The 20,928-nt window shown below is 38.6% G+C and overlaps 2 protein-coding genes across 3 annotated transcripts; both read left to right on the top strand.

Moving 5' to 3' along the window:
- Positions 1–629: 629 nt before the first annotated feature.
- Positions 630–4,738, top strand: c5h8orf82 (chromosome 5 C8orf82 homolog). Its single transcript, XM_042483626.2, has 3 exons — positions 630–1,095; positions 1,200–1,248; positions 2,165–4,738. Exons 1-3 carry the CDS (start codon positions 931–933, stop codon positions 2,641–2,643), a joined length of 693 nt encoding a protein of 230 aa, XP_042339560.2. The 5' UTR covers positions 630–930; the 3' UTR covers positions 2,644–4,738.
- A 944-nt stretch (positions 4,739–5,682) lies between these two features.
- naprt (nicotinate phosphoribosyltransferase) lies at positions 5,683–20,465 on the top strand. 2 transcript variants are annotated; one of them, XM_088077431.1, is made up of 14 exons: positions 5,683–5,763; positions 6,009–6,357; positions 8,669–8,796; positions 8,896–8,978; positions 10,675–10,805; positions 11,822–11,937; positions 13,820–14,016; positions 16,307–16,444; positions 16,569–16,653; positions 16,742–16,822; positions 16,913–17,015; positions 18,307–18,464; positions 19,785–19,892; positions 19,996–20,465. In XM_088077431.1, the coding sequence occupies exons 2-14, from the start codon at positions 6,111–6,113 to the stop codon at positions 20,080–20,082; spliced, it is 1,662 nt and encodes a 553-aa protein (XP_087933557.1). In that variant the 5' UTR covers positions 5,683–5,763; positions 6,009–6,110; the 3' UTR covers positions 20,083–20,465. The 2 variants fall into 2 exon arrangements, with proteins under 2 accessions (XP_087933557.1, XP_042369399.1); XM_042513465.2 differs by having other exon boundaries at positions 5,687–5,763; positions 16,304–16,444.
- Positions 20,466–20,928: the final 463 nt, after the last annotated feature.

Genomic DNA, 20,928 nt, shown 5'->3' with positions numbered 1-20,928 from the left:
AGGGGTCATACATTTGTTTTTTGCAGCAAAAGGTCAGAAACAAGTACAGATAAACAGAAAAAGCAAAAAATAAATAATAGGTACATAAAGCTCAAATAAAACTAGATGTGAAAATTGAAACTATAAAATGCATTTGAAGACAAGAATTACAAGGTAAAAGTGACATTGTGAGATTAATGATAACAGACTCAGTTAGTATCTAACAAGATAGATATTCAAGGATGGAAGATCAAACAGGTCTCCAGGGAACATAGAGGCCCAGGGGGCCAAGGATTCATATATATTTTGTACACAAGACTCAGTCAAAGGTCCTGATCCAAGTCTTTTAATTTTTTTGTTTTTTTCTCCCTACATTAAACTCAGTAAAGCAATTAGATACATTTAAATTTAGATATATGTTTGACTGCTGAATAGCTCGGTTTAAATACAATATAACCTGCAAGTTGTTTTTGTGTGCTTTTTTTTATCTGTGAAGAGGGATTGTCAGTGTTGGTCAGCTTTAGCAGCAGTTTGTCTCTGCTATAGATAAATGTTAATTAAGTGTGTTGAAAAAAAACGGGAAAGAAGGGCACCTAATTCAGTTCTGCACGTACTTAATCTTTAACATTTATTTTCAAATATAACCCTACTCGTAACCATTTTATTCATACGCAAAGATGAATTGAAATAAGAGCTTATATACGTTTTCTATAAATATTTTTCAGCTCTGCTTTTTTTGTTTATGCATGGTGCAGTGCACGTATTCTCCACTAGGGGGCAGCAGCTAAAAACTGACAATGTTGCTTTAACAGAATACTTCCGGGTTATAGCTCTGTAAACAATAACATGAGGGCAAAGCTGGCATAGTGTAACTTTACCAACACGCCAGTCGTCCTCTGGGTTTCTACGTTTACTCCGGGACATTATTACCGTCCGTGCTCCTGTCCGGTCATGTTGTTCCTCCGGGCAGCGGCTCTCAGCCGCAGAGGTCTGACCGCTCTGCCCTGCCTGCCCGCCGGCTGCACCACCTCCAGAACTACCGCCACATACACCCAGGGCCAGAGTCCGGAACCACGTATCCGAGAATACTTCTACTATATTGACCACCAAGGACAGGTGAGAGTGTGGAAACTGACACCAAACAAAACCTTCAGAAATATAGTAATTACACAATCGATGATCATGCTAGCATGACATGTAATTGTGTGCTTCTCTTACAGCTTTTCCTCGATGACACGAAAGTGAAGAACTTTGTAACCTGCTTCAAAGGTAAACATGCACTCAACACACACTCAACCCATAAAGAGCTTACAAGTCAGTCCAAATTTATCCTCTCTGGAAATTGAATATCCCCAAATTACCTCCACATTATAGAGCAGAACTCAAGTATTTGAGTATATCTCAACACCCCAAAGGAACAGTCTGACAGTATTACAAGCTTTGTAAATATGTATATGCATATAGAAGCAAGAAGAGACGATTTACATTTTAATAGATAGAAGCATAGCAGGATAAATCCTCTGTCATCCACCCGTTCCTCCCCACCTCTGCACATTATCTACAGAAACCTGGAATATTACAGGCTATAGCATCAGGTTTCTTGTGTGGTGATTTGGTAAAACTTGAATTTACTTAGCAATATTCATTATGTAATCAGAATAACATAACATAGTTGAGGTTTTTAAAACTGGATCTTGCTCTCTCTCAAAGATAAGGTTGTCAATTTTCTTTATTGTTGTTATGTTCAACAGATTCCATAAAAAAGACTAAAACCAAAGATGTGTCAGTCCATCTCTAAACATTCAATGAATGAAACAACTGCCAATACCTCAAATAATAATAATGATAATAATAATAATAGTAATAGATAGGAATTATATAGCGCTTTTCTAGGTACTCAAAGACACTTTACATGAAATGCAAAATAGAAAATACAGAATACTGAAAAATGCTTACATGAACAGAGCAGATATTAATATTAAAAGGCATGGCAGTTCAGATTTTGGGAGGCAGTGGAAGACAGGCATTGAAGGCTTTTGCGAAAAGTTGGGTTCTGAGTTTATATCAAACATATTTATCATCCTACTAATTACTAACAATAGAGCAAAACTAAAATTGTTATTGTATGATATTTCTCTTGCTCTATTACTCAGCAGCCTTGTCATCCCTGTTTCTTTATTACCAGACAAACAGTTCCTGGTCTTCTTCTTCAATCGGCTGCGCGCAAATCAGAGCGGCCGTTATGAGGAGGACTTCCCCTTCTTGTCCCTGTGTGGCAGGGAGAGGAACTTCCTGCGCTGCGATGACCGTCCTGTGGTCTTCACCCACCTGTTGCCTGGAATCATGGGAGATCAGGAGCTGCTGTCGTACTGCGGCGGGGCAGAGAAGCTGTCCGCTCCGTTCCGCCCAGAGGCGCTGTACATGCATCCTGTCACAGGACGGGTTTACCACCCCTGCTCAGAGCGCGGGGGCGGTGTGGGTTTGGTCAGGTCAGCCCTGGCCATCGAGCTTAGCCCGTTTTTTGTTTATGCTTCAGAGCACGGCCAATCGGGACAGCCTACACACTTTGTCTGGAAAGGGCAGAAGCACTTGCTGACCAATGAGCTTGCAGGATGTTTCCTCGCTGTAGAGGATGGCAGCGGGGAACAGGGAGAACTTGGATAATGACCACAATTGGAGAAAGATGTACCTTAGATTTTGAAATGCTGCCCACATACACCATCAGTGTCCTATAGAGTCAGTGGGAAAAGATGACCACATTCTCACCACTTTGATGGCAGTGTGACTGATACTGTTTGAAGCCTGAGCTGATGTGTCCTAACCTAATTTAAGTGATGTGTGAGAGGTAGACTGTCATATTCACTGGCGATGCAGTGAGTTCCTGACTTTTTTTTTTTTTTTAACTTTTCACCTGTTAAACAAAGCATCCTCTCTCACTATTACAAGTTGCAGTTCAAGCAAGTTTTCCCTTTAGATTCCTTGGATTCATTTGAATCATATTTATCTGAAGAGCTATCCAGTGTGTCACAATGAAAAAAAGAAAAAGATTATTGCACTGTAATTGAATGTAACAGAAATATATCTTTTTCAATTTCTTTTCTCATTAATTGTCTCAATTATGACTATATTTATCATCCTGACCCCTAGGTTAGAGAGGCTACCGCTAAGGCAACTGAGTGACGGTAAGAGGCTGAAAGCTGCTCTTATGTATTCGCTAATATGTTAGGACACATTCGAGATGAGAACAACGCACATTTATTCCGTTTCATTTTCCTCACTGCTGTGCTTTAAGCTCAGACTGTGTTTGCATTTGTAAAGATTAAAGTTCAGACTCAGATAAAACCTTAATTAAAGTTCTAGTGTGTAGGATTTATGGGGATGTATTTGCAGAAATGCAATATATTATTCATATCTTTATTACATTAATTTATAAACACCTGAAACTAAGAATTTTTGAGTTTTCATAATCATAGAATTAGTTGTTGAAATCTACATATAGAGCAGAACCCCCTCATGATGGCAGAAAGAGATGTAAATAAATACAGTATTGTAGGCAAGGCCCCATTTATTTCCATGAAGGTTGCTCTGTGGTGCATGAAGCTAAAAAAGTTTAATTTCCATACGTAAACTTACCCAGTCTTCAACTTTACCCAAGCACCACTGGGCCGATAGAGCAGGTGCACTAGGCTAAAATTCCACTTTAACCCTGTTTTGACATAAATGAGGGGAAAATGATTTAATCGTGCAGCTCTTACAGACTTTAAAAATGTTATCGGACCAGATGGATCAAATCTCAGGAGTAAAACGAGTCATTTCACAGGGGTCATAAGACTTACAAAAATATATCCACTGATTTTTCTATGGGAAAGCACCATAGACTGTAAATAAAGATGGACGATGCGCCACCGCTTACCCCCGCTATGCTGAAGTGAGGTTAACAGCTGTCACAGCTGTCAATCATGGTGGAAAAGCCCCCTTTTGTATAATTTAATAACTAATTAAAACCAAACATATCATGAAAACAAATACTTGAACAAACACCAGGGTGATGAGAACTACCTTCAGTGACAGAGACCATCTTTGGGAAAATTTATTTGCCGTGTACTTTGACTTTTTAGTTCAGCCTATGACCATTCAGTAACACGGAGGGAAGGGTCTTAGGACCTGTACTGCAGTCAGACACCAGGGGGCGATCCAGATTCAATAACCTCATTTTGGGGGAACCGTCATGTCGTCCATCTTTATATACAGTCCATGGAAAGAACCAGGAACCAGGAAGCTGTTGCACGGTTTGGCACTTCCGCCATGTTGTTTCTACAGTAGCACAGAACAAACAATCCAAACACTGGCTGTAGACAGGGCGATTTGGGTTTATGCGTTGTTCACCTACATGTTTGGCACATGGGAGAAATTTCAGTTGGTGGCATTCTGCAGCCTGAACACTAGATGCCATTAAATCCTACACACTAGATCTTTAACCCTAAGTAAAAAGTAGATAATATTGGCAAATTTGATTAAAAAATACAGCAGTTCCTTGGCACATTGAGTGTGCCATTGACATCTTCTAAGAAGCATTTTAGAATAAATTAGTGAATGTACACAGGCAGATCCATCGTTATCAAAGTAACATAATATGAATGTCTTGTTTGCTTTTTTGTTATGTACCATTCTTGACAAGAACTGTTTTAGCAGAAATTGTGACTACCCTCTTTCTGAAATTAACAAAATACATTTACTCAAATATAGTTCTTTGCCTTAATGTGCATTTATATTTGCATTGTGTGCTGTTGTATACTTCAACTCAAACACATGTATCTGACTTATGTTGTCACCTTGCAATTGAGTTCCAAAACTCAAAACTCCAAATGCATCTTTCTCATAAACTTATCTACATTAAAAAAAACATGTAAAGGGCCATCATCATCTTCATACCAAAGTTCATTTATTTACAAGTTGTTTGTACGTTTACTACACTGTAAAATCTGACAGGTCGATTTTATTTAAGACTTTTGGTTTAAAAAAATATTAGTCTTAATTTATGTGTACTTTATGTCTATTTAAGTTTACTTAAAAGTTTGCTACTGAAAAATGACAAGTTTCAACCAATTATTCTAGATTTTAGAAACTTTAGTAAAGTAAGTTTGTGCTACATATCTGTATGCTGCTAGTTGCAAAGTAGTCAATCAAATTTGCATTTTCTTAAACATGTTAACAAAACAGAACTCACAGATCTCCTAACTTCATCATTGGCAAAATCCTCTTGGCCCTGATCAAGTTATGTCAGAATAAATGTGTTTAGTGAGCTTGCTAACACTTATATATTATAAGAACAAGATAACTCCTCCTGTCATTTTTAGGTTCTGTTTTGTTAACACATTTAAGAAAATACAAATGTGATTGCCTACTTTGCACCCAGCAGAATAAAGATATGTTGCATAAACTTTGTTTACTGAAGTAGCTTAAACTCAGAAAGATTGATTTATTAAACTTCCCATTTTTAAGCTGCAACAACTTCACAAAAGTAGCTATATACAGCTACATTTTGAGTAAAGGTAACAATGAGATATAAAGTAAACAAACATAAATTAAGATATTACTTTTTCTTGCCAATCAGTTTCTTATATTATTTTAAGTAAGATCAACTTGTCAGATTTCACAGTGTACATTACAGTTTGACTGCAAGGTTTACATTTTTTACAGGATACAGAGTAAAAGTTTTGAGTCCACCTTCAGTCTCTCTGCCAGAATATCACAAGGCAACATAGGCAACCGTCCATGGAAAAGGTAAAAGAAATCATAAATGTAATCTAAATTAATTATAAATCTAAATTGAGTTACACCAATCAGTTGGGTGAATCGACCCTTTTCCGCTTCTTTTGAACACGTGATGGTCTGAATACGCTAAAGTACGACATATTAGGTTATAAATATCACACCATCTATTAAAATATTTTCATCGCTACAGGTAACATATGAAACTGGAAATGCAGCATTTATCATCCAACACACTTAACGCCTTGTGCCTTCAGGTTATTTGCCTCTCCGTGAGTGAAGGAGTCAGTGGGGCTTCGGAGGACTCCAAGTCCCAGAGATCTCGGCTCTAGTGAACCTGGGACCAGGGCTTGAATAACATGGCAGCGCCGTCCGGCAACACATGCGGGCTAATGGAGCGGTCTATTCGGGATCGGGTGCCGCCGCTGCTGACGGACCTGTACCAGTTCACCATGGCGTACGCGTACTGGCGGACCGGGCGGCACCAGGAGCCCGCCGTGTTCGAGCTGTTCTTCAGGGACAACCCGTTCAGCGGCGGCTTCTCGCTGTTCGCCGGGCTGCACGACTGTCTGCTCTTCCTGCGCAGCTTTCGCTTCACAGACGAAGGTGAGGAAGTTTATACGGACTTAATTTCATCATTTAAATTTTTAAAAGCACCAAATTTGACTCGTAAAACTAATATAATGACCGAGGTAATTTTTTCATCATCAGATCGGTTTGTCATTGGTTTCATCCGGACTAATTTTACGCATACCGCTGAGGTTGCGCAATATTCCACCGTGCGACCCCTGAGACTTTCAATGATACTTTGTGAATGCTGGTGAAGTAGTTAAATGAGCTTTGACGTTTAGCTCTGAACTTTGGCACACTACCCGTAATCTCTAGTAAACTATAAGGATCAGCACATGAGGCAACGCACTGCATACCAAGAAAGTTACTAAAACACTGCCTGTTCTCATGTAACTGGCTCAAGTTCATAGATGCGATTCAAAAAGAGAGTATGAAATAGATGGAACGAGATCCACTTCAACCAAAATGTTACTTAGACACCGATACATCAGTTTTCAGTGGAAGACGATATTGTATTGCATTACTAATCACGAATTTTACACTTTTTAGAGACAGTGTTTGACATTAATTATATCTACCCATAGCAGTCAAGCAACTGCTTCTGCTCCACTATGACAACACTACTTGCACAACGACAACACCACTTGCATAAGCCACACATATCTACAGTACAATGGTGGCAATAATAATGGCAATTTTTATATTTTATCTATCTTTATATACATTTTTAATATAACATTTAATTCATGATTGTAATTACATTTGTTAATGGTTTTGAACTGTGGTGTGTGTGGTTGCCTGTTGAATATATTTAATGTTGAACATATTTTATATTTTGATAAACTATTGCCATGCAAAATATCACAATGCCATACTGTATCAATTTCCCCCCCACCCCTACTAGTCAGTAATTATAATATGCACTGGTGGGGACAGATCCTCATGTGTCCCCTCCAGTGCATATTATAATATTTTAGAGGAAAATGTTGTACATTTTACTTCACTACATTTATTTGACACTTACTACTTTTTACATTAAAAAACACATGATATGCTAATGATGCAGTACTACAAAGTTTATCTACTCAGTAGTATATTCAGTATCTAAAATTTGCTCTATATTGATGACCTACAACTTTAAAATGCTCTCACATGCATATGTCGCAGATAAAAAAAATCTATAAGACTTTGAAGGAGTTGTTCTGCACAATGAATACTTCTACTTCAGCTACACTTTTGCTGTTAATACTTCTGCAGTTTTACTGATATTAACAGTAACATTTTTAATTCAGGAAGTTTACTTGTAATGTAGTATTTTGAAACTGTGTGTTGATTCTTTTCCTGAAGTAAAGTATCTGAGTATTCTTCCTCCACTGTCAGTACAGTGGTGAAAGTGTAGGGTCCATGAATGCAGCACAGGCAAAGCTCTCTATGAGTTCTTTTTTTCCACAGCAGCAGTTTGTGACTGACAGGGTGGATAATAGATCTGTTGATCCGTTCACAGCTGATCAAATCAGATCAACAGATAAGGAGCAGCTGCTCCAAGTGAATGCAAAATTTAAAAAAAAAATTAGAATGAGCAGTTAAGTTTGACTGTCAGTGCACCTGACATTCTGCTGCTCCAGCTGTTCCCACAGTATGCTCTGTGCTCAGAGAGGTGAAATGCATAACCTAATGGTATATATATTTCAAAAGTGCTCCTAATAAATGGTCCAGCTCCAAAAATAGAAAATCTATTTGTGGTCGCATTTTTTTTTATTTTGGCAAGCAGCGACAAGTAAATGAATATGTGGGAAGCCCTGTCAGTATTATTAACCTTGTCAGTATATCTCTCAAGAGCATTTCTTTGCAAAATTAGTACTTTGGGTTTGATAGTTTTAGGTATTTTTACTGATGTAGGATTTTGAATGAAGGACTTATACATGTATTGGAGTATTTTTTACATATTTTTTTGCTACTTTTCTTTAATACTTCTGGTGGTGTGCAGTAAAAAGTAAAAAACTCAGGTAAAATACCAGTACTTACACTGTACTTGTGTAAAGTAATACAAGGTTAGTACACACTTTCAGTGGCTACACTCTCACATGTTAAGTCTAAACGTCATGACTGTCACACCACTGGAGTCTGTGGAAGGATGCCAAATTAGATTATCTTTACAGTAAGTTATTAGATTTAGCTCTGTTATTGTAATTGAGTGTGTGCGTGTGGTGGGTCAGGACATGTGAGGGCACATGGAGGACACACACACTTGTGTAAGAGCACGTGTGGTGTAGAATGAAGGGTGTCCTCTGCTGCTGCTGACAGGTTTCCAGCTGTCATGTTAACCTTGTGTTTTTCTTGGATCCAGATGTGGAGTTCCTGCGCTCTGTCATGCCCCCAGCCACCGACCCCGCCTTCTTCCAGTTCCTGCGAGACCTGGACTGCTCCGGCGTCACACTCCGCTCTGTCCCAGAGGGCACTGTGGTGTTTGCCAGGGTGAGCTGCAGGGTGAAACCGAAGGTCAAAGGTCAAATACAGGGTTCTCTAGGGGAGTCAGAGGGAGTAACTTGTGATACATATCTAAAACATCTGCAGGTGCCTCTGATGGAGGTGGCAGGTCCGCTGGCTGTGGTTCAGCTGCTGGAGACCAGTTTACTGTGTCTGGTCAACTACGCCAGGTAACAACACACTGACACACTCTGGGGGGTGGAAAGGGTCACAAAGGACAAGACACATACATAATGCTTGTGCGATTGTTTATTAGTCTTTTCAGAGGTTGTAGCACGCTCGTTTTTGAAGCTAATGAGAAGGTAGTGGTATCATGTGAAACTAACAATACATCCCCTGAATGCCCAAAGGTCTCTAGTTTGAAGTTATGAAGTGTCAAGGATATTGATTTGATGTTGGTGTATACAGGTTGAGTATGTGTGTGTGTGTGTGTGTGTGTGTGTGTATAAGTAATCTGACATTCAGAATCTCTAACTGATGTAATCTTACCCATAATGATCATTTTGGTTATTTTTAAAATACTGTTAATCCTTTCCCCACCGGGGTTGCCAACTCCCACGCATCTGCCATATGTCTCACGCTCTCACACTGAGAAAAATCTCCCGTCAAAACATTGAGACAGCAGAAGTGTTGAACAATCATGTAATGCAGTGAATGACTTTGACTGTAGAATACAGCTGAGTATTTGACAACCGAGCGGCGTTTCATTATCACGAATCAAACAGCTGATGGTTTGACAGCAGCGCAGTGATGCAATAATAATGAGATCAGGGTGAGTGACGTGCTGAGCATAACCGGGTCACCGCCATGGGACTCCAGAACGGGTCAGCAGGGTCAGTGCGATAGAGTTAGTTGTGTTTCGTTCTGTAGTTATAGATGTAAAATTTTAACAACTTTTTTTTCCAAGTTCTTTCAAGATCAAGTTTTTTTAAATGGCCATCCTACAATAAAATGGCTTCTATGAGAACGAATATCATCAAGAGTTTGAGCTTTTCAGTCATACCCAATTTATGCAATCCCATGACTGTTTAAGGATCCCACTATACTGCTACATTCACCAAACATTATGCCATTATAACAATAGAGTTATAACGTTCACTTAGCATTAGCTCCCTAACTTTGTTAATATCAGCTCCAACTTACTGTTCTTTGTACGAGAACAAGAATGATACCAAAATCTTTGGTATCATTTTTTGAAAACTCAGTAAAATATTGTTTCTTCTTGATGGTTCTCTCCTACATGTTGACTGAATGTTGTCAGATTGGTTCAAACAAAGTGGATCTGGGTAATTAAGTGTCGACTTACTGGGAATGAAAAGTGTTGCTGTTGATTCAGGAAATCAAGGGAAATTATTTGACTTGTGGCAGAGTAAATAGCATACTTTAAATTCTTTTTGCTTGGGAAAAGGTATCAAGTGTTTTCAAGACAAAAGGCTCAAGTCCAAGTGAAGTCACAAGTCATTGGCAATAAAGTACAAATTGGGATGCAAGTCTTTTTTGATTTGGACAAGTCGCATAGTTAACAAATTTATGACTTGAAACTGAGTCCACACTTCTGACTGGCACCAATAGATTCCTTAGGTTTCATGATACCAGTACCTTGACACCAGTTTATGAGTAAGCAGAAGAGCCAGCACAGCCTCTTAAAGATGTTAAGCTGGCAGAGATAGCTGGCATGATGTGTGTCTCAGTTACACACGTGCAGTTACAGGATGTGCAAACTTGAGTACACATACATATGTGAGACATTTAGTATATAATCACACAAGTATGACCATACCCACACACATACACACACATGCACACAGAGCTCCACCGTGAGACATAAAGCAGCCTATTTCTGTTCTGTCTCCTCTCTGTGGTCAGTCTGGTGTGCAGTAATGCCGCCCGTTTCCGCCTGGCGGCCGGCCCCAGAAGGAAGCTGCTGGAGATGGGCCTCAGGAGGGCTCAAGGACCAGATGGAGGGCTCACTGCCTCACGATACACACACATTGGAGGTGAATGTTGTGTGGCCTGTCAAACATTCATGTTGTAACATGATTGTGACACACTGTGTACAGCTCTTCTCCACATTTGTGGCAAGTAGCTTCCTTATATCATTAATACAAAACAGCAAAAAGCCAGGTGATTTGAAACAGATGATTTGCAGGAAACTATTTTTCTAAATGCTCCATACTGAAAATTATTCAAGTGTGTTGCTGCTGACCAGTGGTGTGTCCAGACTTTTTTTTTTTTTACTGGGGTGGCACTGACTTATGCAGGGGTGGCATGAAGTACGAGAATTACTGCAAGCACACACATCATCACAGCTTTAATTAGTTTAGTTTAAAAAATAAATAGACCTACCAATCGCAGCACAGCAAACTGACACCACACTGATGTAGAATAAAGCTGCCATACTTTATTTAAGAAATTGTTCCTCCAAAAGTAATTGGTACGATAGCAAGTATGCAGTGCCAATAAAGTTTAAAGTGACAAAAACAGCCTGTGTGAACAAAGTTTATAAAAGTTGTATCAATTTATTTATAAAGTTACTCTGGCTTGATACTAATCTGGCACATCACTGCCTCTCAGGTTTAAAACTGAATTGTACCCATAAACAAAAATTCACTTTACTCATTATACAATACAAAGTGACTGAGCAGACAGTGAATCATTATGGGGTGGCAATGTGAGTGGCCAGTCAGATTTCAGGGGTGGTCTGTGCCACTCCAGGCCACTCCCTAGACACACCCCTTCCTCTGAAATGTATTCTGATTATGTGTCTTGCTAATGTAGACACACCCACACTGATGAAAAATGAAAGTATCAGATTTAAAGGTCTATTGCAGTTTGTAATTTTCCATGAACGTACATGTGAAAAGAAAGCAGGTGAAATCCAGCCCTCCTCTCCTCACCTGTGTTCCTCTCTCACTGCTGTATTTGTGGGCGTGCTCAGTGTGGGCACACTGTGCACATGTAAAGAGGCGAGTCCTTTGTTTCACACAGCCTGACACTAGAATCTGTCTTTCAGGTTTTGACCTCACCAGTAACGTTCAGGCTGGTTTCCTGTTTGGAATCCCTGTCGCAGGGACCATGGCGCACTCATACGTCACTTCCTTTACCTCCCTGGAGGAGGTCTGGCCACAAGTGAGTATATGCTCTCTCCTCCAATCAGCCTTAAAGGACCACACAGGGAACTTGATTAGATTGTGGATTAATTTCATTCATCCCAGTGCACATTTGATCGTCCTTGTTTCTTTATCAGATGTGTTGTTATGTTATTGTTGGAGAATGGAACAAACCACTGCAGAGAGACGGGTTCAGTTCCCAAAAGCATTACCTCATGTACAGCCATGTAGTTCAATAAACATAAATCACTAGTGTGAAGCCACTAGGGGGATTATGTCCTTGTGACTCCTACAATTAGGTGGTTAAACACAGTGCAAGTGATGTAATACGCATACATAGAAAGATTAGGTCCGTGGCGTGAGCTAAGCTTATCGTTAATACGTCGTCATATAATTCATAATAGAAGTTCCGCCTTGCCCTTTTACGCCTCAGTGAGTGCAGTTACAGTTTTACAGCCATGTTTGTCCACTCTCATGTGGCCACCATGACAGCTGACATTGCTTAAAACGTTGCCGCAAAGAAGCTACAAATTCTAAAACATGGATGCTTCACACACATCTTTCCCTTTGCAGCACAAAAGAGCTATACAGCACAGTCTCAGGCTGGACACCCAAGATTAGTGTCACCAGTTCAGGGTCTGACCAAATGTCCTGTCCTTTTCTTGAGTTATGACGTTGAGTAATGGCCAGAAAAGTGATTTTGCAAAACATCATGATGTCACAGTGAACGTGGCCTTTAACCTTTTAAATATAAAATATCATGTCATTATTTCATCCTTTTTGACAATTGTGAGCAATTTTGTCAAATCATTTTTGGCCATAATTCTTGAGCTTTGGCCAAAAGAATGTTGTTTTTTTTTGTTTATTTGTTTGTTTTTAGGTGACAGTGACCTTGACCTTTAACCACCACATTCCATTCGATTCATTCTAGAGTCCCAGTGGACATTTATGCCAAATTTTAAGAAATTCCTTTACTCCCTTGTGCATAAGAATGAGACAGACACACGGTCACAGTGACCTGAACATTTTTGGAGAACATTATGATGTCACAGTGAAGATGACCTTTGACTTTTTGGCCTAAAAAAGGTCAGCACTTTTTTTTTCATATTAGACATTATGTGAAATGAAAAATGTGTTTTGGACCAACAAATTCTAATCAGTTTATTCTTAGGTCCAAGTGGACCAAATTTGAGGAAGTTCCCTAAATACTTCCTTTGGGGTTCACAAGAATGAGACAGACATAAGGTCAAATTGACCTTTCACTGGTGGTGGAAGGCACAATAATTTGGATAACAACAGAGTAATTCAAGCTACAGACCACTACACATTGTATACTCATTAAATATCTCCAAAAAATCTTTAAATGCCTTTAAGTGTCATTTACAGACAGAGTTAGTTATTTGGTTTGTAAGTTTGGAACCTAATTTTGGCTTCACCATTTACAACATGACATACTGTGTTTTGAAACAGACACACACAAAAAAATCGACACAACTAATGTTAAATTTGAGCACACAGTGGCATAGTGTCAACTCTTGATGAGTAATGTCTGTAGCAGATTGAGTCTCATCAGCCTCTGAAGAAAATCAGTGGCTCAAAAATTTAATTTCAGTGATAATGTGAAAAAGAAGGAGCTGGAAGCAGCATCTGTGTTTCAGGCATGTTATCAGCAGTGACAAGGAATACATTACAGGGAAACTGGCTGGGAAGAAAAAAAGTGGGAACATGTTAATCAGAAGTGCTGCAGTTCTAATACTCCTGTGCTGAAAACTCTGTGCATCCAAAGATGATCTGACACCTGAGAATTCACAGCTCGTATGTACGCAATGCTTTTATATGTAAAACTTGATTTGACGTGATACATCATGAACAATATGCCCCTGCTTTATGTTTCCATGCAGACTCTTGTGGCGGTGAACGGGGACCCGGATCCAGTTGACTTCATTTCATTGACCAAAGGCTGGTTGAGTCAAGTGTGTAAGCTTCTGGGCGCAGAGCCTGGGAAGATCCGAGAGGGCGAGCTGGCTTCCTTCTTGTCCTATGCCATTGCATACCCTCAGAACTTCCTCCCTGTGATCGACAGCTACAGCGTTGGCTGGTAACTAGTGCTTTTATGTTTTATGCTAAGGGCTATGTATTAGGCTTTTATCATGTGACTGATGACAAGCAACATCCCACTTTCTGTAGAATCACATGATAGTATAAGACTCCAGTAATATGATCACACAAAGCAGAAGGTGCATCCAAACACATAAAACAAATAAAACAAAACACCATTAAAAATGCACACAATTTACATTATACAATAGTGCAATACAATAGGGCAGGTAGGAGCAATAAATTATATAAATACTGAAAATATGATAAAAGAGAGCACATCTTACAAAATAGTAGTTTTCCCTAATACAAAGAGGCACAGGGACAGCAGCCAAGCAGCACCCCTAATCCTATATACATCTAGGTCATAGGTGTATTATTTGCCCACTTTCAAACTTATTCAATAATATTTACATTGCACTGTGTGGAAAATTATCAGGTGCATTTACCTCAGTACTGTACTTTAACTTTTAAACTTTAGGGATGCAGCTCAAAGTGCTTCACAATAAAAAGTGGAACATAAAAGAAAAAAAGCCAAGATTAGACAATCAAAAGACAAACGCTGTTAAACAAGATATAAAAGTCAAAGTAAAAAGTACAGAGAACACTAAGAATAGTAAAAATGAGCAACCTCACCACTAGATGTCACTAAATCCTTCACAATGTTGCTTTAAGTAGAATTTTAAACTTTAATTTGTAATGGACAGCAGAAAAAATACTCTGTTACAAGATTAAGCCCTGCATTAATTTTTTAAAACTTAAATAAAGTATAAAAATATTAGCATTAATATGTGCTTAAAGCACCAAAAGTAAGTACTCGTCATACAGAATGGTCCATCAAAAAAAAAAAAAAAAATCAAATTAAAAATCATTACATTACAGGATTATAATTTTGATTATATACTTTATATACTTATGAGTAGTATTAGTTGTGTTAAATGTAGTGGAAAAAGTAGTACAATATTTAACTAACTATTTAACTTTAAGTCGTGAAGTAGAAGTATAAATTAACATAAAATGGGTATACTTAAGTAAAATTCAAGTACTGCTAAATTGCACTTATGTACAGTAAATGTACTCACCATCACTAACAATGGAGTATTTTTATACTGTTGTATTGGTACTTTTGCTAAAGTAGAGGATAAAAGTTCTTCTTCCACTTCCAGCGCTGTATTAATTATTTGAAAACAAGATAATCATAAGAATATTCCTATTCTATTGATAATAAGAAGAACGTATAAATATACCATATAAGTCCTTATTTGTTACAGCAGAAGTACAATGTGCTAATTTTACCAGCAGGTGTCACTACTGTGCGCTGAGTTAATCAGGTTTGGAGTGATTACTCTGTTAAGAACAGAGAACAGAGTAATCTAAGAATATTATTTAATGGAAAGCCTCAGTTCTAGTGGTCACTGCACTGATGTTCTTTGTGTTTTATAATGTCACAGTTACAGACTGTACTTCATCCATGGCTGCAACTTTTGAATGTTTTAATTTTTTTAATTGAGTAATCTGTAAAACTTAATTTATATAGCACCTTTAAAAATAGAGTTTACAAAGTGCTTTGACAAACAAGGCAAAGCAGAAGCAAGAGGGATTTCTTGCAGACGCGACATAGCTTAGTTATAAGAGCCAAACAATGATGCTGATCTAAGGCTAGATAAAATTTTAAGTAGAATTAAACAAGAGAGAAACGATGAACAACCATACCAATAAAAGTAAATATAATTCAAAGAATATTCGCAGTAAACACAGAAATAATAACATTAATAATAGAATTAAAAACACGGTCAAGACAGTATAAAAGAATAAATTAAAAGACAAACTAAAATAGATTCATTAAACTAGATGAAATCACTTAAAAGCAAATCTATAAAAATTTGTAATTCTGCAGCCTTATCCCCTCAGGCAGGTTGTTCCAAAGCTGAGGGGCCTTGATGGCAAAAGCATGGTCACCTTTAGATTTAAGCCTCGACTTTGGAATGACCTGAAGGGCCCCACCTGAGGGTCTAAGGCTGCAAACTGGCTCATATAGAGACAAAATTTCTGTTACTTAAGTTGGGGCCAGACCCAAACCAGCTTTAAAATTGATCAGTAAAATCTTAAAAGCAATTCTAAAATAAACAAGGAGCAAATGTAGGGAAGCCAAGATTTGGGGTGATTTGATGTCATGTGTTCAAACCTAAGGCGACTTGTTGTCCATGCTCATATAATGAAGTGTTTGTGTGTGTGTGTGTGTGTGTGTGTGTGTGTGTGTGTGTGTGTGTGTGTGTGTGTGATTTCAGTAGCGGTCTGTTGAACTTCTGCGCTGTGGCCCTGGCGCTGTGTGAGCTTGGTTACAGGCCTGTAGGAATCCGTCTGGACAGCGGGGACCTCTGCAGGCAGTCAGTGGACGTCCGCCGCGTCTTCAGACTCTGTAGCAAGCAGTGAGTGAGGCGCCATGTTGCATGAGTGCATCAGCATGTCTTAATGACCTACACTGAGAGCATACGTTAGTCCTCCAATGGCGTGATTGTCTTTTGTGCCTTCTCGCATGCTTCATCTTTACAGTTTCTCCATCCCTGCCTTTGACTCGCTGATCATCGTTGGGACCAACAACATCACAGAGCAAAGCATGGCTGAGCTCAACAAGAAGGTAGACTGTGACTGAATATGTGGATGAAGAACAAGACAACTTTTCAAAAACTTTTCCCTGATGTCCTGTGTCTTTATCATTGTTTCAGGAGAATGAGATTGATGCTGTTGGTGTTGGAACACATCTGGTCACCTGCACACAACAACCCTCGCTGGGCTGTGTGTATAAGGTAAAGTGTTAAGTAATAGTTCTGTTAGATGTCTTTCCAGACATCCTGAACTCACTTCTCTTATCATGTTAACATGTGTATGTGCATCAGCTGGTGGAAGTGAGGGGGAACCCCAGGATGAAGATCAGTGAGGACCCAGAGAAGAGCACTGTCCCTGGGAGGAAAGCTGTCTACAGGCTAGTCGACACTGAGGGTGAGAATCCATCTTCACCACCCCCTTTAACCCATTTCAGGCACACTTATTTCTCTCTGTGTTTTCACCATCTTACTTGACTTTGGCTGCTTTTAAATTGCAGAGAATTTCTCTCTTAAGAGCTACAGCATGGCAATGCCTGTTTAGGACTCTTATGTTAAACAAGTTGCGGATGATTTAATGATACTCCTTAAGACCACTGTGGTCGCCATTCTTTTAATGTCTCTGGTTGTAATAGTCCATAGTTTGCAATCTTTTGATTCAATAAGCGGGACTGCTTTATTTCAGTATTGGATTTTTATGTGATCTATGCATCGATCAGATAAAGTATTGTATTTTTTCAGGAATGTATTTGCTGGATTAACCAAAACAGACATCACATCTGCTGATTTATCCATTAATATTAGCATGGCAATAACTGTAAGGCTGTCAGGTCATTGTTTGCAGTCTTGCAGTTTAATGACAGGGACTGCTTTATGGCAATATTTGATTTTATAGGATCTTTTCATCAGTTAAATGAAGCACTTTGGCTTTTTTCAGGAATTTAATTTGCTGGATTACCCCCAAACAGGCATCCCATCCGTTGATTTTATAAATTAATAATTATTAGTTATTTTGCTATTTTTTTTATTATATTCAGAGAAAATAATTAGGGCAGTCAGTGTTATTCCTGTCTTTAAAGAACGAAAATGGATTTTATGGGTATCAATGAGTCTCCCCTTTACAGACATGCCCACTTTTTGCTAGTCCCAATTCAGTTTTTTGCTGTCATTTGCATTCCTAATCAAGACAATCTGGTAAGAATTTCTTTACCCTGTTGATATGGATGCTAAAACTGTCTTGTAAGGCAAAATAATGGGACGTTAAACATGCAAATAAAAAAGCAATTAATAGCAATTAACTATTGAAATTATCTGACTAACTGGGATTTAGAGAATTAATTATTTGACAGCCTTAAAAATAAAGTATCCATATCTTCCCAATGTGATGCTGATGTCAGCATTTGAGCTGAACTAAAGTACAGGTTAGACTGATGAACGTTTAGCCATCTCTGACAATGTGGAGCTGAGCCCAGCAAGTTCAGATGTCCTAAAAACATCCCCATTCAATAAAAAACCCTTGTTATTTAGCCAGTAACCTATTTGTTACAGTGTCTCATTATTTTCTTCACAAGAATCGTGAATGCACGGATAGAAAAGTTTGGTTTCCTGCTGTGTAATGAGCGTTACAGCCTCACTGGGCTGCTTGTGTGCCTGTGAACTTATTCACAGCCTTTTTTTCTCTCCTGCAGGCCATCCTTTTCTGGACCTGGTGTGCCTCGCTGTGGAGCCTCCTCCAGAGGCAGGAGTCTCTCTGAGCTGTTATCCTCTGGGCTGTGATAACTCTTGTGTCTCAGTGGTTCCAGCTCAGGTCACCTGTCTGCGGCAGGAAGTGTTTACCAAAGGAAAGGTTAGGATGATCTATGACTGCTCAAAAAGTTAGTAGACTAGATGCTGTTATGTGACATTTGTTGTGTCCTTGTCATCATTACATTTCATATTTTTGGGTCATCATTTAAACAAAGTCTGGTGAAATTTACACCAGTAGTGGGCTGGAAGTCTGTCTAAAGTGTGTATTATGTCCCTTGTGGACTTGATATATTGGACAGCAGTAAGGACTCTGGACTTCATGGAGAGGACACACCCATAAGTCTGCAATTTTGGATTCAGCCCCCGTCTCTTCCTCTATGCTTACACCATGACCCACATCTGAAAGCAGCATCTTCATCATCTTTAAGGCTGTTGTGTGGGGTTTTAGAGAGGCATTATGGGGAGTGACGGAAAAATGCACATACACAGTCCCGTACCATCTTAAAAACAATCAAGGAGAAAGCACGAAAAAGATCAATTTCTTCTGTGTGGTCCTTAAAAACAAAACAATTACACCAAATTTAGGCCAGTAGCTAATAGTTAAGAACAGAAATAGGATAAAAAAAGGTAGAATCTAAAGGAAATTAATTTGTCAGAGCAAACCAAATTTCAGGCCAAACCTTTTTTTGTTGTGTTTTGTTTTGTCTTTTTTTGTTTGTTCTCTTAAATTTGTACATGTTGTTTCTGTGACCTTAAAGGATCCGGGAAGGTTGATGAGTGTTAGGGTCCCCTCTAGGATCAGGGAACTGGAGTGCTGAAACTCCAGTTCTGGGATTTATTTAGGTTAGGGTATGTGTGTTTTAGGTCACAATACCATGTTTTTCTCCTCCTCCTCCTCCTCCCCCTCCTCCTTCTTCTTCTATGTTTTTCTTTCACGTTTTTTTAAAGAAACGTTTCATTTATGGTTCATCTGTTAATGTTTAACAGCAAAAGTGTGGTTTTGTGCAAAGTGTTAGATCAACATGCACAAATCTGTGTACACGTTTTGTGCAGGTTTGCATATATTTTTGTATACCTCACTTTGTTATGCTGATACAAATATGTTTATGTTTCTCAAAAATGACAAAATAAACAATAGAAATTTTAAAAAGTTCAAGAAATAACTCGACAAGTATTGCAGTTAGAGCAAATCAGTTTGCTCAGCATGTGAAATAACAATAAACCACAGTTACTACAATAACATTGCTGACGTCTATCACACTTTAAAACTTAAAAACACTTAAAAACCATCAAGAATCCCACTAAATAAAAACAGAGATTTGTTGTTTTAGATGACATTAAATGGAAAAAACTTTGCAATATTGTAGGATTCTACAGTGTAGGAGTTAAGTCTTAAAAATGTGTCTCCCACTCTTTCTAGGTCACACACCCTCTGTGCAGTGCTGCAGAAACTAGAGCAAAGGTCCAGAGCTCCCTCCAGACTCTGCACCCTCGACACAAGAGGCTGCAGGAGCCAGACTCTTACACAGTGAGCTCCACACACAAACAGATCCACACTGGATACATAAATACAGAATCAATTCAGAATACGAACTACACTCGATCTTATCTTTGACATTATCTCCCACCAGGTGGCGCTGTCAGAGAAACTCCATAAGCTGATCACAGAGATTCGAAAAGGAAGCTCCAACACCAGCAACTTTCTTTTAGCCAACTAAATCTAATGCTGTTCTGTTTTTATGTGTTTGTACTGACACTCTTCTCCAAAGTGCCTCACGGTGAAAGACGTGCATTCGTTGGTAGAGCAGCATACTAATGAAGCCAAACAGTGTTAACACTGTTCTCTCCAAATACAGGATAACACATATGGGTCATGTCTCATGTCATTCAAAAATAATGTCCATAACCGGGCTGAAATTAACAGAACATGACTTTGTACTTTGGGAAGCCCAGCAGGGATTGAAAGGAGCAAAGGAAAACACAGCGTCCATCTAACTTGATGATTTTTTTTTGCTGCTCTAAACTATATTTCTCAAGCACAGTCTGTCACACAGATCAATGTAGGTGTCAAAATAAGCTAATAAAAGGCTCTTTGACCTTTTTCCCCCCTCTCTTTTTTAGGTTTAGGTGTGTAATTCAAATGTAAGTAAAAGAGAGGCCCCATTGCTAAACAGTTTTTTTTTTTTTTTTTTAAAGTAATCTGTTAATTCTATTAAATTAATCAATACAAACAAAAAAATTATGCTTGACAATAATTAAAACTAGGTCTGTAATTTTTTTCGATTGTTGTAAAAGTTTTTTTTTTTAAATCAGTAATGAGTGAAACGGTCTTGACCTCAGAAACAAAAGTAGTTTGTGCTAAACTAGTTTAGTTTAGTTTGGTCATTTTTACAACTTGTAAAACTCAAATACACAAGTAAGTATACAAAAAATAAACAATAAGGCATTGCTTTTATAGCTTTGAAAACCGAAAGATAAAAGCAAAAACAACCCAAATTAGAAAACAAAACAAAAAAGAGGACTGAAAAGGTGTAGGCTGAAGCCTTAGTTTATTACACCTACCC

Source organism: Plectropomus leopardus, chromosome 5 (genome assembly GCF_026936395.1).
Source record: "Plectropomus leopardus strain MGB_pleo_1.0 chromosome 5, ASM2693639v1, whole genome shotgun sequence".
Taxonomy (NCBI): domain Eukaryota; kingdom Metazoa; phylum Chordata; class Actinopteri; order Perciformes; family Serranidae; genus Plectropomus; species Plectropomus leopardus.
This window is presented reverse-complemented; position numbering and strand designations above follow the sequence as displayed.

What these genes read in the sequence shown, in the direction of transcription:
- c5h8orf82 (XM_042483626.2), top strand. Translation starts at nt 931, where the DNA reads ATGTTGTTCCTCCGGGCAGCGGCTCTCAGCCGCAGAGGTCTGACCGCT. An exon ending in ATATTGACCACCAAGGACAG is followed by an intron (nt 1,096 to 1,199) that starts GTGAGAGTGTGG and finishes CTTCTCTTACAG; the next exon opens with CTTTTCCTCGATGACACGAA. An exon ending in CTTTGTAACCTGCTTCAAAG is followed by an intron (nt 1,249 to 2,164) that starts GTAAACATGCAC and finishes CTTTATTACCAG; the next exon opens with ACAAACAGTTCCTGGTCTTC.
- naprt (XM_042513465.2), top strand. Translation starts at nt 6,111, where the DNA reads ATGGCAGCGCCGTCCGGCAACACATGCGGGCTAATGGAGCGGTCTATT. An exon ending in ACGATACACACACATTGGAG is followed by an intron (nt 10,806 to 11,821) that starts GTGAATGTTGTG and finishes TCTGTCTTTCAG; the next exon opens with GTTTTGACCTCACCAGTAAC. An exon ending in AAGTGTTTACCAAAGGAAAG is followed by an intron (nt 18,465 to 19,784) that starts GTTAGGATGATC and finishes CACTCTTTCTAG; the next exon opens with GTCACACACCCTCTGTGCAG.